This window comes from Seriola lalandi, unplaced genomic scaffold (assembly GCF_002814215.2).
Source record: "Seriola lalandi dorsalis isolate HSWRI2012SDOR001 ecotype SW California unplaced genomic scaffold, Sedor1 jcf7180002054544, whole genome shotgun sequence".
Taxonomy (NCBI): Eukaryota; Metazoa; Chordata; class Actinopteri; order Carangiformes; family Carangidae; genus Seriola; species Seriola lalandi.
This window is the reverse complement of record NW_019525097.1, coordinates 2,629,382-2,645,392: the sequence shown is the minus strand read 5'-3', so window position 1 is coordinate 2,645,392 and position 16,011 is coordinate 2,629,382. Positions and strand designations below refer to the sequence as shown.

Here is a 16,011-nt window from a genome sequence, read left to right as displayed (position 1 = left end):
TTAAACTTTATGAATCTATCATCATAATAAAATTACTACATATTATTCATGAACAGATTTTTTAATACACTCACAAACACACCAACCATGTTCCAATTACCTGGATGAGCTTCTCTGGGCTTTCAGGCAGCTGCTGATTCATCTTGGTCTTCACCTCATCCAGCTCAGACAAGATGTTGGTCATTCCGTCCTGACACTGAGACCACTTCTAAACACACAGCAGGACACACACACTGGATCGGTAAATCCTTTCGTTTAAGTCAAAACTTTTCAGAAGTTCAATCAACACAGAGGAAAAGTCCAACTTTAACCTTATACTATTAAAAATTAATTTTCCTTTTTTTTACTTGACTTCTCTGTTGTGTTTGCAGTAAAAAGTGATAATGAACCAGATGTTAAAATAATAAAATGCTTGGTGAAACAAATTTATTCAAATGTTAAAATTATTATTTATTAAATCTCTTTAATACACTCCCTGTTTATCTGTGTCGCACTTTGCAATCAAAGCAGCTAAAAATAAACAGCATAGTTAAAAACACATACATATATACTTGATGACCAAGTTAGTCTCTCGCTGTCAGTTGTAGTTTGTGCTTTAACGCGACTCTCTGTGTGATCTTTTCCATGTTTTCCTTTTCCCCGGGTTAGATCCTGTTTAGCTTAAAGGGGTTAACACAACTTTCCCTGACCTCTCCGGACTCCAAAACATTCAGACGTTGTACTGTAATTAACACAGCTCATGAAGCAGGGAAGACCTTCTAAAACCTGGACAGCAGTGATCACGCACAGCTAGTTTACAAGCAAAATATCAGCCCGGCAATTTATAGCGTTCATCCTTATCATACTATACAATCTATCAGCACTGCAGCGCAGCAGTGATGGAATGAAAAAGGGACAGACACTGATAACAAGCTGTGTCTGGATGTGGATCATAGATAGATTTGAGCCACTCTTTGATCCCTCTGGGCAGCAGCTCAGTGCCAGGGCAACACACCAGCTCCTGTGTGTGTTTGTACTGGGGTAGGATCAGGTCCTGGATATAGGTCATGTCAAGCTTAAGACTTTAGGTTTATTGGGCTTGTATGTATTCATCTGATTACATTGTATGAAAAATAAAAAAATAAATAAAAATAAAAATAAAAATTAATATGTCTGTTACCTGAAGAGTTGTATTAACCAGGTCTCTTCTCCTGCCCAGCAGTGAGCTGGTTTGTTTCCAGGCCTCCTCTACGGCCTGCAGCTCTGACTGCAGTCGACTCTGACACTCAGACTCCGTCATGGTTTCACACAAATGTTTGCCAGCCTCCAGTGTCTGGTTGTAGACGGTGGACCGCAGACCCAAAGCCTCTTCAACACACTGGGACAAACATGGGGAGAGAGGCTTGTCTTTAAATTGGTGATTTGTAGCATTTATACATTAATAAAACAAAGTTTTGTATTTATATTGTAAGAAATGTGGTATTGACTGAAAACTATCAATACCACCAGCTCCAGTTAAAAGAACCTTTCATTCAGATTTGTTCACAGATTACACTATTCAAGTCCAGATTACATGAGATCAATCACAAACACTGTTGCAGACATGCATTACATGAACTGTAATTCTGTCACACACTGGAAGGGTGACTGGTACTTTTTAGTTGGTCATGCCTGGATCGATCAGTCAATCAACAAGTCAATTGTACTGGACTCGAAATGTTCCTGTCCACTGTTTCAAAGGTGCGTGGTTGAAATGTTGTCTATCAATTAGATAGAAAAGCTGCAGTTTTTGAGCCAGTTCCCTGAACAAACATTCCCTGCTCAAAGAAACAACCGCGATGTTAGAAAAGTGACTGAATTTGGATTTTTAAGACATTCTGTTTAGCACTTTCAGTTTTTGTGTGTGTTTCTACCATTTATGTGCTGTAATTTTATCTTTTGCTTTGCTTTAATTTGTATTCACGGAAAAGTTCTGATAATAAAACAACAAATAAATATATATACATATATAATAAAAAGAGCACTTGATGACATCTATGCTAACCTGGTATTCATCCGCGCAGCTTCCCAATCGCTGCAGTGTACAGAGAGCGGGACCAGCAGGGGGCAGCAGAGGGTCAACGTCCGTCAGCAGCTTCCACAGATGTTTCAGGCCATGGTGGTAGATTCTTCGTTGTCTGAGCTGTTCTTTTACCAAGGAACTGCGCTGGCAAGCCAGAGCAACGGCACTGAACCAGCTCTCCTTCACACTGGCCACTTGTGCCACGAGCTCAGATCTGTACAGAAGCAACACAAGAGGGTCATCTGTCATTATGTGCTCTCTTTGGAGAAAAACAGTATTGCTGTAAACATTCATCAAACGTGTTGACACCCATTGAGAAACATGCAAAGAATTTAACATAAAAAGGGGTTGGAAAAAAAACCACACTGACGGTGATGGTGGTTTTGCATAATTAAATTTAGCATAAAACATTTTCTTTGCAAAGTAACAGACATAAACTGGCAGAAGTAATAAAATAAAAAGGAGAAACATAAATTAATCTGTCATAGGTCATTCACAGGCAATTGCCTCAACAACACAAAATCAGCAGAATTTTAAGACTCTCTTAAAACCTTCAGTAGCGTCTCAGCAGGGGGAGCAGAGGGAATTTCATTTGGAAACCTGTAAAACTTTAGAGCGCTTTCAAAACACTGTAAAAAAAAAAATGATTTAAAGATTGCATTAAGGGAAGAGAAATCTAGCTGTACCAGGGCAGGAAACACCTGCACACACTGCACATTGTTGTGTGTCAGTGTGCCCTCACCATGTGTTACTATTAAAAACGCAGCTGGAAAACCTCAACTCTGATAACTTTTATTAGATGATACGGTCTTAAAAAATACATGCTTACAAACCAGCTCACACAAAACTCAGATTACCACAATTTCCCTCGAATATTGAGCGCAGACAGAGCTGAGTACGTTTTTAAATACTGGTGCCAATATGATACCTGCTAGTTTTGATATAAACTGGAACTATATGACCATGATGTGTCACATGTCAAAATGTATATATTCAGTGAATCATGTCTTAACCAATAAGAAACTATTTGTCTGGGCTGAAAGGAGGAAGTTGTCTCATTGCTGCACATGTAGGAATAATGAGTATTCACAAACTAAAAGCTCTATAAAGCTTGTTACTATACATTTGAAATATTCTTGTACAGCCCTTTTGTACAGACTATTCCATAACTCACATGTACCTTTTCTCTCTTGTTTCTTTTTCCATGGACTTGACTGCATCACTGAGGAGACTCCGCAGAAGCTGGTGTCCAGTAATTATTTCAGCCTGAAGCCTCTGTAGCAATAAGTGATAACAGCAGGGGGAGAGAACACGATGGGAATCAGTGATCTGCCAGATGTCCTGCTATAACCACACTGATACATGAGACAAGCATTTGTGCTGATGAGGTCATTAATTTAGCTTCCCCAAGCATTAATTGCCAAATATTTCTTTGTCAACGTGCTTGTTACGCACTAACACATGGGCAGTGTACAGATAAACTGTTTATCTAGAGTTAGATGTAGATATAGGGGAGGGAAAGGCTTTATCAACAAAGAATTATCCACAAAGAGCCGTAGCTGTTGATGTGTCTTGATGCTATTCAGAGGCTGGTTTCTGTATGTTACATACAAATCTCAGTAATGTCTCTGAAATGAAAGAAATGCAGAGAACCTGGACATTGTACTGTACCTGATGGGCAGTCAGCATCTCTTGGAGGCAGGAGAGACTTAGAGGTTTTTTAGACATCGATTCCTCAACAAGTTTCTCCTTTACAAGCATCAGGTTCTTATACTTCTCCTGAAAGGTCTGGGAACTCTGACGCTCAGCCTGCAGCTCTCTGGAAAACAACATATGACTTTCAAATACAAAGAATACACAGTAAACTACTAAAGCCATGAAGCATCTTTCATAATGAATGTCGTCTTTTGTGGAGACAAACTACTTTAATTAGATGTTACAAGCTTTTAAGGGCATCTTCTATCTTAAAGGTTGATATGAATCTCAGTGGTAGCCCTTAAAAACATTTACTTTTACAAACACTTTTTAATTCTGCAGAAAAATAAATCTCGATTACAGCTCTGCATTCAGTGCAAAAAACATCTCTACACTTTCTGAACTAACATTTATTCATTTTAGATCTAAGCTTTGTCACCTGTTCCTGTCAGATATGCGAGTCATGCTTTCGATCCACTCCCTGCTGAGCATGTGCAGTCTCTCCCTCTCCTGGTTGTTCAGGGTCAAATAGCCGCTCGTCTCCCTGACGTCAACCAGTGACGGAAACAGATCACTGAGCTCCAGGAGAACCTGCTACACATCCAAGAAATATCAAAAATGAAGCACGTTTTTAGTTTGAGACCCCACAGTCAAAAGGTTTTGTATGACCCGGGTGCTTTGAATTTAAACATGTACAGAGAAGCTCATTCATGCGAAGTAACAGGGATTCAGACCAACCTTCACAGAGTCTTTGTCATTTACACCGGCCCTCAGTTTGTTTTGTATGTTCTGTGTCTGCTTTTCAAGGGTCTGCAGGCAAGTATGAAATCGTTTCTGCTCCTCACCATCATCCTGCACACAGATAGAAATGTAACTGACTTAATGGATTTGACATCTCTAATCTCTGGTTAGTTCATGTTTGAACCAAATATCAGGCAAACTGGTCTTTGCAGTTAAAACCACCATGTCTGAGCTTATTGCTGCAAAAATTCAGTTGATATTTTGAAATTTTCTTACCTGAAGACTTTTCTTTTTCCCTGACATTGCCTGGCAGAGAAGCAGGACGTCACGTGAAAGCAGTCTGGTCTGTGATTGGATCAAATTTGCAGAAGGAGGTCCTAGCCGTCCCATAAGAGGCTTGGAAGCCTCCAGTACATCTCCCACACTGCTTTGCAAGCCCTCAGCAACAACCTGCAGCTTCTGGAGTGAAGAAAATTAGATAATATAATCAATTACAATTGGTCTTTTTACTGTTTCTACTGTGAGCACCGCTGGTTTACAATAAACTGACTTTTATTATCATCATCTTTCCAACTGTTTTCATCAATGCATCTTTTTATCTTTGCTTTTTTTCTTCTTTTCAACAAATGGTTTGATTCAACTATCCCAAAATAAATCTTCTTGTGTACTTTTGAAAATGGCACAAATGGGAAAAAAAAAAAGACATGGATGGAAACTTTGTGTTTTGTTGCATGAATGAGCAAAACAGCACATAACAGAGCGTCTGGACTGAGCATAAGAAAAACACATTAGGTGTACGGACACAGGAAGGGCCACTGCTGATATTTCTGCCTATGAGTGCACGCTGCCTGTTGCTTTCAAAGAATGGGAGACCAGTCACTGAGAAAAGCCCCAGGAACAGGATGAGTCAAGCAGGGAATTTCTCTAAGTGACCGTCAGCAATGCCAGAAGTGAGTTCTGATTCATCTCCTTAATACATCAGATTAGATGTTTGTGAACCCTGAATAAACACATGACATCAATCTAGTGATCACCAGTGGAATATGTTCTTACTTTATCAGGATTGTATCTCACATGTCTTCACTAAAATTCATTAAAACAATTCTTCAAAAATGCTGAAATTGCTATCACTTGCTGCACACACTTCCTCTGAACTCACCTCCACTGAGGCAACCATTGTCTGCGTGTCCTGCGCAGGTGAAGAAGTCGACAGCTCCTCCCACTGAAGCCACAGCTGTTGCAGGTGCAGGGAGCAGTTATCAGAGAGACGACTGTACTCCTGCCAAAGGGAGAGTGTCTCTCCGGTCTTCACGTGCATGTCCTTTAGCTCCTGCACCACGTCCTTCCACCTGACACAGCCATATTACATTAGTGCTCTATAATGTTTATCTGGAAACAGTGAGGCTACAGTTGTACTTGTATCACATGATTTGATTGAAATTGTTTGCAATCTGTAAACATGTTTTACAAACCCAGAAACCTACAGTGTGTTAGTGTCATTACACTGTAGGGCAACATTTCAAATTCACAAACACTCAGGGGTTGTAGATTCCTACCACAAACAAGGGCTTCTGTTCTGAAGCAGCACACAATATATTGTATTATTTTTACTTTCCTGATGCTGATGTATCCATAAGTGGACATGAAATGGCTTACGTTTTCAGAGTTGTGTTTTCAGACAATCAAATGTTAAATTAAGCTTAAAAGTAAGAGAATTTCATTCACCTGATTTGGAGATAAGTGGTTTTCACTGGATAGCAATAGTGTCTGTAACGTTTGAATTTGATTCACTCTATACTCTTGTAATTTGTGCTACTGACCGTTTCCGCTCTCCTTCCATTTGGTCACTTAGTGCCTGCGCTGCTCCATGATGAAGAGTCTTCATGAGACTCTGGAATGATTTTTCCACAGCCGCCCAGAGCGTTTCTCCTTTCCCAGCATTCCCCTGGAGTTGCTGTGCGATGGAAAACACAGTTCTTTCATATTCCCTCTTTAGAGATGCATTTACTTTCCCAAAACCTATGTTTAGGGACTGAGAAGAACTGAGCACTTGATATCCATGTACTGCCACTTCACTGAATCTGTCACAACTAGCTGGATGGGCTTTTAACTTCACACAGTTACAGCTGGCTCTACCAAAACACTTCTGTTTGGCCCTTTAGAGTTTATTATTTATTTAGATTTGATTTTTGTAACTGTAAAAGCTTTATGTACGCATATGTACAAGATGTGATGGTCGATGCTTCTGCTCACCTGGAGGTGTTCCGCGTGTCCCTCTGCCTGCGTCAGTGAGAACACAGGAGCTTGCTGATGCTGCAGAGCACAGCGCACCCTACTGGTGTGCAGAGTAACCTCTCTCAGATCTCTGTCAAAACAACTCCACTCTGTGACAGTCTGTTGCAGAGCTGGTCTCAGAGCTTCCATCTGAAAAAATTAGCAGAGAGAAACTGGATGAGGATGTTTAATGCACATTTCCGGAGCATTTATTCAATATTTGTAAAGGTACAGGTTTCGTATTTGCTGGAATTAAGCACTCTCCTGTTGGTTTTATTTAAAAGACATAAAAACAATAATAAAACAATCATCCATTGTTGACTAGCACCATTACAGCCCTATCAAGTTGATATGACTAAAGTGTAAGCAAACAGTTGCCACGTTTCTGGAGACTTTAAAATCAAAAACTCTCTCATTTGAGGGGTCTTTAGCTTGGGAGTTGTTCCGATATGTTCATCAGCTAGTGGCCAACTTTGTCCATGTGCTGTTTGGTGCTGAGTAGATAGCTAATAGTGGGTTTATCAGAGCTTTTCCACTGAAAACGGGTGACTACAGCAGCTAGAAACAAGGTATAGTGAACGAGAGCAGTGAGTCAGGAGATAACTCTCTGTGGATTCAACATTGCAAGCTTCATTTAAGCCATTGTTCATATAAAAACATTGATACCGATTAGTATAGCTATCACACAATGCAATGTACTTGTATGCAAGTACAAGCATGGAACAACAACAGGATGGTTCTATATTTTCACAGTCCTATCAAGGAGCCACAACCTCTTGATAAATACATTTACAATATATCAGACAATTTGCTGTTTCAGGTGCAGTATGTGGCGACAATATGTCTCATCATCTGCTTAGCACTGGATCTACAGCCTATAATAACTTATTGTAACAAGTAATGCTTTAATGCACTTGTTGGGGAACTAATTTTCCCCATTTCTGATTGCACCAGCAGATTTATTTTTACCTGTTGACTAAGATCCTCACAGGCATGACTGACACTCTCTGCCTGGTTCCAGAACGTGATATCACAGGGGTGCTCCTCTTCCTTTTCAGCATGAGCTCGTGTGGCTTTCAACTCCTGCAAAGCTGCAGCCACCCCTTTCACTCTGCCTACAACAGCCTGGAAGACACAAACAGAGCAAGTCTCACATCTGACGACAGCAGCAGCACAAACAGTATGAACATACACCTTTGCTTGCTTCCTGTTACTGTACCTCCCACTCTAGCAGGGCCTTACGAGCGAGCGTTTGACTGGTGGGTTGTTCCCACTGAGTCAGTTGCTTTTTCTGCTGCTCTATCCACCCATGAAGATGCTGTAACCGCCTTTCTCTGGCTGCACAAGTGTGCTGCATCTGTTCAGCTCCATGAATCTGAGGGGGGGGCAAAGCCAAACGGTGTCTCATTCATGTGTAAAAACAACAGACAGAACTGGAAAATTACATTTCTTCTTGGTCCATTTGGAGAGTTAAACAAGGCATAAATGGATTTATGTTGATGGTTTGATTGATGGGTTCCAGTAACAATATGAACCATCAGCCAACATTTGTGCTGATACAACACATTTGAACATTTAATGACAATACATCAACAAGAAAAGACTTCCTCTGGAGTCTTTGACTTGGTTGCATGGAAATACTTTCAGGTTCAGATCTGAGCCACCCAACTATTTTTTGTCAGATCAGCTCTCTTTCACTACATTTCACAGATATGTCTCTCATTAGCCAGTTAGCATTGCTCAAATGTAGTAAAACAAATCCCTATCTGTTTGTATACACCTTCTTTGCTAGTTCAATCTATTTTAATAAAAATATTAGACCTAAAAATACATAGAAAGCTACAGTTGGCTCATTTAATCCTAGATTCTATAGGTAGTCGTGTTTTATTGTATGATGGCAGCTGAGACACTGACCTGGCTCTCCACCTGCCTCTGGAGTTGCAGCCACTGGAGTCTAAGGGCACCAAGTGTCTCTGCAAACAGTGTTCGTTCAGATCGGAGAGCTTGGATGTCTGCTCCCGCCGCCTGAGGCCCAGACTGGCACAGGAAATCGAGGAGGAGCTGGCCGCTTGCAATACCTGCCTTTAACTCCTGGAAAAAGAATATTATATATATAAAGAAGACATTAATATGAAAGTAGAGTTTTTAGATGACAACAGTAAGAAAATACTTTTCTCTCTGCTAAGGATGGAGGTCTATACTTACTTTCCTCTCAAGTATCTGACAACTCACATTTTTCCTTTCCAAACCCATGTTTTTCATCAAGGATAATCAGAGGGAGTGTATATGTATTTGCAAGATTTCTTTCATCATTGCCCAGGTAATTATCTTGACATGAACCAACTTGAGTTGTTGGAATAAATAAATCTGAATAAAAGTGTCCGAGTTGAAATAACCACTTGAACAGAATCTCTGAGTAAAGAGAGAGAGGGAGAGATGCACAGAAGGAAAGAGTAAATAGTGGAGGTACATGTACCTTGTAGTGTAGCAGGACTTCAGAGATCTGAGCAGCATCTTTGGCTTTGAGAACTGTCTCTTTCTCCTGGCTCAGTCGAGTCTCCAGCTTCTTCAGCCAGTCCTCCAGGTCACACAGCAACTCCGCCGGTGGCCATCCAGCCAGCAGCTTCTAACAGACACAAGACAACAGAGAAGACCTTTCAGTTCTGACTTTGATGGGGTTTTTTACTAATTATTTTATTTAATTTATCCTGCTCGGTAGTTAGACAATAAACATGCATCTGACATTTGTGCTTGTCCAAATGATGAAATCTTTCTGATAAGATCTTTTCATTCTCTCCTGAAGTGATTGCCAAAGTGTATGACATCAAAACGAGTCTCTCTGCCAAACCTGACCAACACTAGCTTAATCATTAGAATATCTGGTTCCATTCACTGGTGATAAATGGAGAAGAAAAATTAATCCTCCTTTGTAAATTTCCTCCCTATCCTCAATCACCCCGAAAAAATGATTTCAAACAGGGTTGTAGTGAAGTTTGCACTCCCGTTACCAGAAGGTATTTCTCAATACCTAATTATTTTTGAAAACCAACAGCACTTGGAACCATTGATTGTTAATTCATGAAGAACTGGAAAGTTGTAATGTTCAGAGTTTATGGGGCGTGTGATGGAAATTTGGAGAAAGAGAAGCACCGACAATGCCACAGGACTGGTGGGTGATGCAGACTTGAGAGCATTAAGAGCATCGCATCGTGTATTTAAGATAATTATACCACAATATAACTATTTGTCTTACGGCTGCAGTGTAGTTATGGTATATTTAAAACTCTCATATTTAGTGTTAAAAACTCTTGCTGCACCTGGTGTAGCTGCTCTTGTAGCCTGGACACATCTGAGGTGAGCTGGCTCCAGCGGACCTCCAGCTGGGCGATCTGAGCTCTCAGCCCGGGACAGTCAGCTTCCCTCAGGTGGAGAAGCTGCGTGGCTTCCCTAGAAACAGACGCCCTCTGCACCGACATGGCCTCCACCTCCATGGATAAGTCCTTGGGGACAGAGTCGTGGTTGGAGGTTAACCAATGTGAGGACGTAGTTCAGTACAGTCCGGTGGATGTGATATGAACTGTTTTAATTTTAGTGTTTAGTACTGTGGTGTTACTTCATCGTAGTTTGAGGCTGTGTAGATGTGAGCTTTTGTTGATCATTGTTCACAACTAAAGCTAATAACAGGTACAACATTGAAAACACCAGACTGCCTCCTTTTTGTTTGGGATGTTATTTATGTTATAACAACCTGATGTTTTAGTTGTATGGAAAGGTAATGAGGAGATACAAAAGTCTTACCAGCAGCTTGAATAGACTTTTGTGAACACACTCCTGGTTCAGGCCTGAGGTGTCTGCCAGGTCTGACCAAGTCTTCAGGTGTTTACTGGCACCAACCAGCCAATTACTGACCAAGGTGAAGTCTGTCTGGAATCTGTGGGGAGGATGAGAGAAACATAGCTCATCCAATGGGGCAGAACGTGAGTGCTCCTTCATACAAAGTGAAGTAAATACTGAGGTTCAGGTCCAATACTAACGTCTGCTCTGATGCCACGTTTATATTTTTTGTTTGCGCATTTGAAGCAGTTTTATGAGCAAACAAGTGAAGACTCAGACGGATTATGTTTACATACGGACTTTAAATCTAACAAAGCTCGTGTCAGTGGTATACAATAATTCATTTAGTTGGAAGTGGCAATGATTTGGGGCTGGTGATGGATGGGTAGAAGGAGGTTCTATTGAGAAAGAATATTGGCTTATTTATTAAAAAACAAAAAAAAACTGAACAAATGAACATGAACTATTTCATTTTCATCTGTATGAACTTGAACACTGTAGTCATACAAGTATGACTATATTGTATGTTACCATTCATATTAATGCATACAAGACTCAACATGTCACACCTCAAATAAGACACATTGCAGGACCTGAGACATTGTGAAATATCAGCTAGTGCTGGATGTCCAATAGCTCTGCCGCTGGAATAAAGAAAGACTTTGGCGTGGTATTTTTTATTTTGGATCCATGAAAAATCGCTGATGTGGTTGTTCCAGACGAGAACATTTATCAGTCTGGTCAGGCAATAATTAAACATGCCTGGCTTCCACTCATAGATAATAAAGAGCACAATAATCTGGTTTTGTTTTTAGCAGAAGTTACACGTCAGTATTTCTGAGCCTGTCCCACCTGGCACGGACTTCCTGGATGTCTCTGCAGCGTCGGATCTCTTGCTCTGTCCGCCTGAAGGCACTCCTCCATCGCAGCTCCAGAGCACCTCCTGCCAGGCCGACTGAGGCAGCAAACACCGGCACTGTCTGCAGCACCTTACACTGATCCAGGAGCAGTCCTAAAGCTGCTCTGCTGTCATCCAGCTGGACCAGTGTTTGCTGAGTGACAGGGGGAATCGGTGCTTATGTGAAGCTTACATCAAACTACAAGTTAATAAGCATCTACCACACTAACATTTGAAGAGAGCATGGAGCAAATGTGATGTACTGTGGGGAAGATGAGGTGTTAAAGAGGAGAGAGAGACATATATACAATAAAGAAAGGTATAAAATGAAAAGAAAACTCAGACAATGGCTGCAAAGTAATAAAGAACACAACAACATTATCACCCTGCCTCTGTATCAATGAATTGTGCCAACCCATCTACTGCTGTGGCAACAGGTCCCTTCATCTCTCTACATACATACCTGCCCCATCAAATTCAATCCACACTATCAGACTGTCTATTGATACTATCAAAAATAAAAGACTTTAAAAAGAAGAAAAGCTGCTCCTATATTGTGTCTGGAGGTGACAGGGAGGACCGGGCCTCTATTAATCTGCCAACACCTGACAGCTGAACCGAGACACTCAGCAGCATTGTCCTCGGCGTGGCCTTCAGCTGTTCTTTTTATTCTTTCCAGGAAGAAATCCACACCAATTTGTTTAACAGTAAAACTGGTTCCTGGTATTGTACTATTTAATTCTGATGCCATGTTGGTATTTGATCGAGCTCACCAGCCAAAACCAATGACAGATGTTTCTAGTGCTACTACAATTGGTAGTTTGACTCATTGCTTTTTCTCAGCTGGAGAAATGTTCAGATGAAACTAAACATACTATATATACAGCAGCAGGTATGATATCTGAGGGCTGTTGAGAGGCATGTAGGGAAATGTAGGAAGGAGAAGAAGCAGATTGATGTTTACAGCACTTCACAAAATGGTTATCTCAATTTCCACACATTTGCAAAACTAAATTACAGCAGGTTGAAAGAACAAATGAAACACAATCCTGAGAAATAAACAATGTCTATGGGAGAGGGAAGAAGTTACATAGAAGCAGGAGATGAAAGGAGGGGAAGTGAGAAGAGCAAGTGATCAGGTTTACCTGGCAGGCGTCTAGTCTGTGCTGTACGACAGACGACTCCTCGTCGTCTCCCTCTGGTTCCCCGCTGCTGATGAGGGCTTCAGACTCATCCAGCACCCTACCCAGCTGACCGCAATTATCCTCCCAAATGGTCCATTCCTAACAAACACCCACACATCTATTTTCAATGCAGGACATTTTTATTTTTTCAAGTATTCCACAAGAAACTTCTTATTTGTGTGTGTATGAATTCTTGTGGCCTTCAGCAAAAGTACAGGACAAACCTGCAGCCTCCTGTAAGAAGCCACTTCCTGCTCCAGAGCCTGTTGCTGCAAAGCTTTGGCCCTGACCTCCAGCTGTAAGCGCTCATCCTCTTGACACTTGAAAACCTCTGGCTCACGTTGAAATAGATGCTGCACAAAAGCCAACTGAGACCTGAGGACCTGCAGGAGCCTCTGCATCACAGAGAGACCAGATTTAGGACAGAAGTGAAGTGAATTCATTGCAAAAGAGCAACAAGAGTGAAGAGATGAATGAGGCAGAGGAGGTGATTAAGGTCTAAAAATATCAGTGATAAGTCTTATCATTAGTTGTTTGAGGTTGTTTCAGCAATGGCTGTCTCTTTGAAAACCCATCAAGAGGCTTGTACACACTCTTGGGAAAGTGACCGACCCTAAACCTGGGCTTTCGTGCTTGCTGAAGAAGTTGCTGAAAGCATAGTGAGATACCTTGGGTCTGCAGAGAGCGGCTTGAAGTTGGCTGCGGTTGTGAACCTGGCTCATCTGCCTTTCTTTTATGCCTTCTTCGCCCAGTTCCAGGAGGTGAGTTATCCCCTGAAGCAAGGAGCCAGATGCTTGCTGTACCTTGGCTTTTTCCCCCGGACTCTCCCTCAGATGTCTTCCCTGGAGACACTGCTGAGAGATACACGAGGAGCACAGAGAATACCATTAAGTTTGGAAACACAGATACTTCCAGTCATGCTTCCATTCTAACGACAATGGAGTTGAATAGCTGATATTTTTAAACCACATATTGATACAAGTCTGTAATTAGAACTAGAGTGAATTTGCTTGATGAGCTTTATTTTAAACATGCATGAACGCACACTTGTACAAAGCTGCGTAGCAGCGGTTACCTCCAAACTAGGAGCATCCTTTAGACTTGGGAAGGTCTCACTCTGTCCCAGTTCAAACTCGTCCAAAATACACAGCTGTTTGAAGAAGTCCTATGTGAGAAAAAGTAATGAGTGTTGGTTCAGACCAGTGATGAAGAGAGTATTCAGATCCCCTTAATTCAAAGGAGAAAATGCCACAATGTAAATATGCTCAATTACAAATTGTAGACTTGAATTCTAGTAACAAAAGTAATGGTAAGTCAGTGTGTGAATCAATCGAGCTCAATTTCAAACCTGATGTTGGTTTTTGAGGCCCAGATGTTCAATGACCTGAGTTCTGGATGAGGTGAAGACCAGCTGGACTGTAGAGAGACAGTCCTGAAGGCAGGTCAAACAGTGGTAAGCGTCTGGTTGCTCTTTGGAAAGTGCAGGCCTGGTTTCTGACTCCACTTTATTTAACAGCTCAGTGAGAATCACCAGGTCACTTGATACACACTACACAGGAATTTAGACAGAAATGCAAAAACAGGAGAGTTTAGAATGAACAGAAGATCATCCAAAGTCAGCACCAATTTTTCTTTTATGCAGTAGATATAGTTATACAATATATGTGCTAGATATGTGCTTTTATAGTCAGTAACCTCCTGCTGCAGCAGCCTCAGGGGGAGGTCATCTTCATCAGCGCCACCAGGAGTCAAGAGGAGGTCAGTCCAAGAGTCCAGACAGAAGAGGACCCTCCGTGCAGCCTCGTACAACTCCTCCTTCACACCTGGATGAGAGCTGTCTGCAGGCGTCACCTGGGAAATATCAAATACATGATCATCACTGTCACTCAGTGGAGGATTGTCCAAAGTAAAAGAAACCTTTCTCTCTGCTGGTCTGATTTTAGTAACATCTTGGATCTTGCAGGAAACAACACTTACAGAGGAGCAGTGTATCACTGCCCAGTGCTACATGTGTAAAGATAGTTTTCTACTTACATAATCATCTATATGATCCAATAATTCTGGTTTAGTATGGTGTTGACGCTTTGGTCCATGCAACTTTACATGTCAACACTAAACTTTAAAGTATTTGTTCAAATTAAGCCCCTTTGATTAGCTCGTTAAACCACAGACATCCATGTTAGTTGATCAGATCATTTATCAGAAACTATTTCATTTAAGAGTTAACAGACTCTCTGTCATTTTAATTATACCTCTATTTCTATTTCACATACTATTTGTCTCAGCATGGTGATGGACTCGTGTGTCCACTGGAGAACAGCAGAAGCAGATCCGCTTGATATCGGCTCCTTTTCTGGAACCTAAACAAAACCAGATAATTGTAGTTTAAGTTTCACAGCGGGAGAAGGAAAGAGGAAAAGATGGGAGGACTGAATAAAGAGGCATGGAGAGAATAATTGGACGGGATGCAAGAAATTAAAACTATTACTACATTCATTCATTTTCATTTCAAGGCAAAGACATTTTTTTTTTGACAGTAAAACCTTTAAAAATAGAGAGAGTATGCACACCAATTATATTATCATATAGTTTAAAGGTTTCTGCTATTGGTGCCTCTCATTATATGTAACAAGCTCTGAAAGCGACAGCACAAGGGACAAAACCAGAAGGTTAAAGCCCGCTGTTGCCCTGGTAACAGATGTGTTGGATAATTCTGTTTCCATCCACTGTGGTCCCATCTCACCTCTCATCTACATAGTGAACTATGTCAACTACGTCTTGAACGTCCTAATGATCGGATACAGTCTCATTATTTCTCTGTTTTCCTACCTTTTCATGGGTCCCTCCATCTTCTGAGCTGCTAATCAAGGTTTGATGCTCCTGCTGAACTTTTTTCAAAGTGGTCAGTTTTTGATAGATCTGGGTATAAAGTCGACTCCACCTTTGCTGCTCCTTCTCATCTTCCTCATGTCCTGCCCTGTCTCCATCCTCTATGAGCACTGATTCTCTCGTGGGCGTGAATGGAGCTATAGGTCTTGCAGGAATCAGTCTTGTGTCTTCAATCGCTGCTGCAGCCTGAGGGGGCTTTGTAGCAGCGGTAAACTGGTCTTTAGCTGCTGGAATGACTGCAGAGATCAGTGGCTCAGCAGTCAGAGTTTCGGGACGAGACGAATCGCCAACATCAGCTTTAGAATCCATTGTTATGAATCCAGCTCCGATATTTTTAGATCCAGAGTCGTTGGTATCACAGCGAGGCTTCACAGATAAAAGCCCAGATTCGGCTCCTCTGGAGCTCGTCTCCACTTCAGATGAAAACTCATGAACCAAACTCCCCAGTTCCTGAA

The 16,011-nt window shown here is 41.3% G+C and overlaps 1 protein-coding gene across 1 annotated transcript in view; it reads right to left on the bottom strand.

Annotated features, from left to right (window-relative positions):
- The window catches only part of syne2a (spectrin repeat containing, nuclear envelope 2a), an 82,410-nt gene that overhangs the window by 21,945 nt on the left and 44,454 nt on the right, over positions 1-16,011 (bottom strand). Inside the window, exons 67-92 of the mRNA XM_087176258.1 lie at positions 15,497-16,006; positions 14,941-15,027; positions 14,363-14,518; positions 14,016-14,216; positions 13,743-13,832; positions 13,336-13,521; positions 12,892-13,062; positions 12,629-12,766; positions 11,438-11,637; positions 10,550-10,682; positions 10,069-10,251; positions 9,228-9,377; positions 8,666-8,842; positions 7,971-8,126; positions 7,721-7,876; positions 6,731-6,901; positions 6,298-6,431; positions 5,637-5,826; positions 4,754-4,936; positions 4,475-4,588; positions 4,176-4,330; positions 3,713-3,860; positions 3,222-3,316; positions 2,024-2,255; positions 1,160-1,357; positions 101-208 (exon numbers count right to left, since the gene is read on the bottom strand). Coding sequence (XP_087032384.1) covers positions 101-208; positions 1,160-1,357; positions 2,024-2,255; positions 3,222-3,316; positions 3,713-3,860; positions 4,176-4,330; positions 4,475-4,588; positions 4,754-4,936; positions 5,637-5,826; positions 6,298-6,431; positions 6,731-6,901; positions 7,721-7,876; positions 7,971-8,126; positions 8,666-8,842; positions 9,228-9,377; positions 10,069-10,251; positions 10,550-10,682; positions 11,438-11,637; positions 12,629-12,766; positions 12,892-13,062; positions 13,336-13,521; positions 13,743-13,832; positions 14,016-14,216; positions 14,363-14,518; positions 14,941-15,027; positions 15,497-16,006 — 4,422 coding nt within the window. The remainder of the gene's footprint in view (positions 1-100; positions 209-1,159; positions 1,358-2,023; positions 2,256-3,221; positions 3,317-3,712; positions 3,861-4,175; positions 4,331-4,474; positions 4,589-4,753; positions 4,937-5,636; positions 5,827-6,297; positions 6,432-6,730; positions 6,902-7,720; positions 7,877-7,970; positions 8,127-8,665; positions 8,843-9,227; positions 9,378-10,068; positions 10,252-10,549; positions 10,683-11,437; positions 11,638-12,628; positions 12,767-12,891; positions 13,063-13,335; positions 13,522-13,742; positions 13,833-14,015; positions 14,217-14,362; positions 14,519-14,940; positions 15,028-15,496; positions 16,007-16,011) is intronic.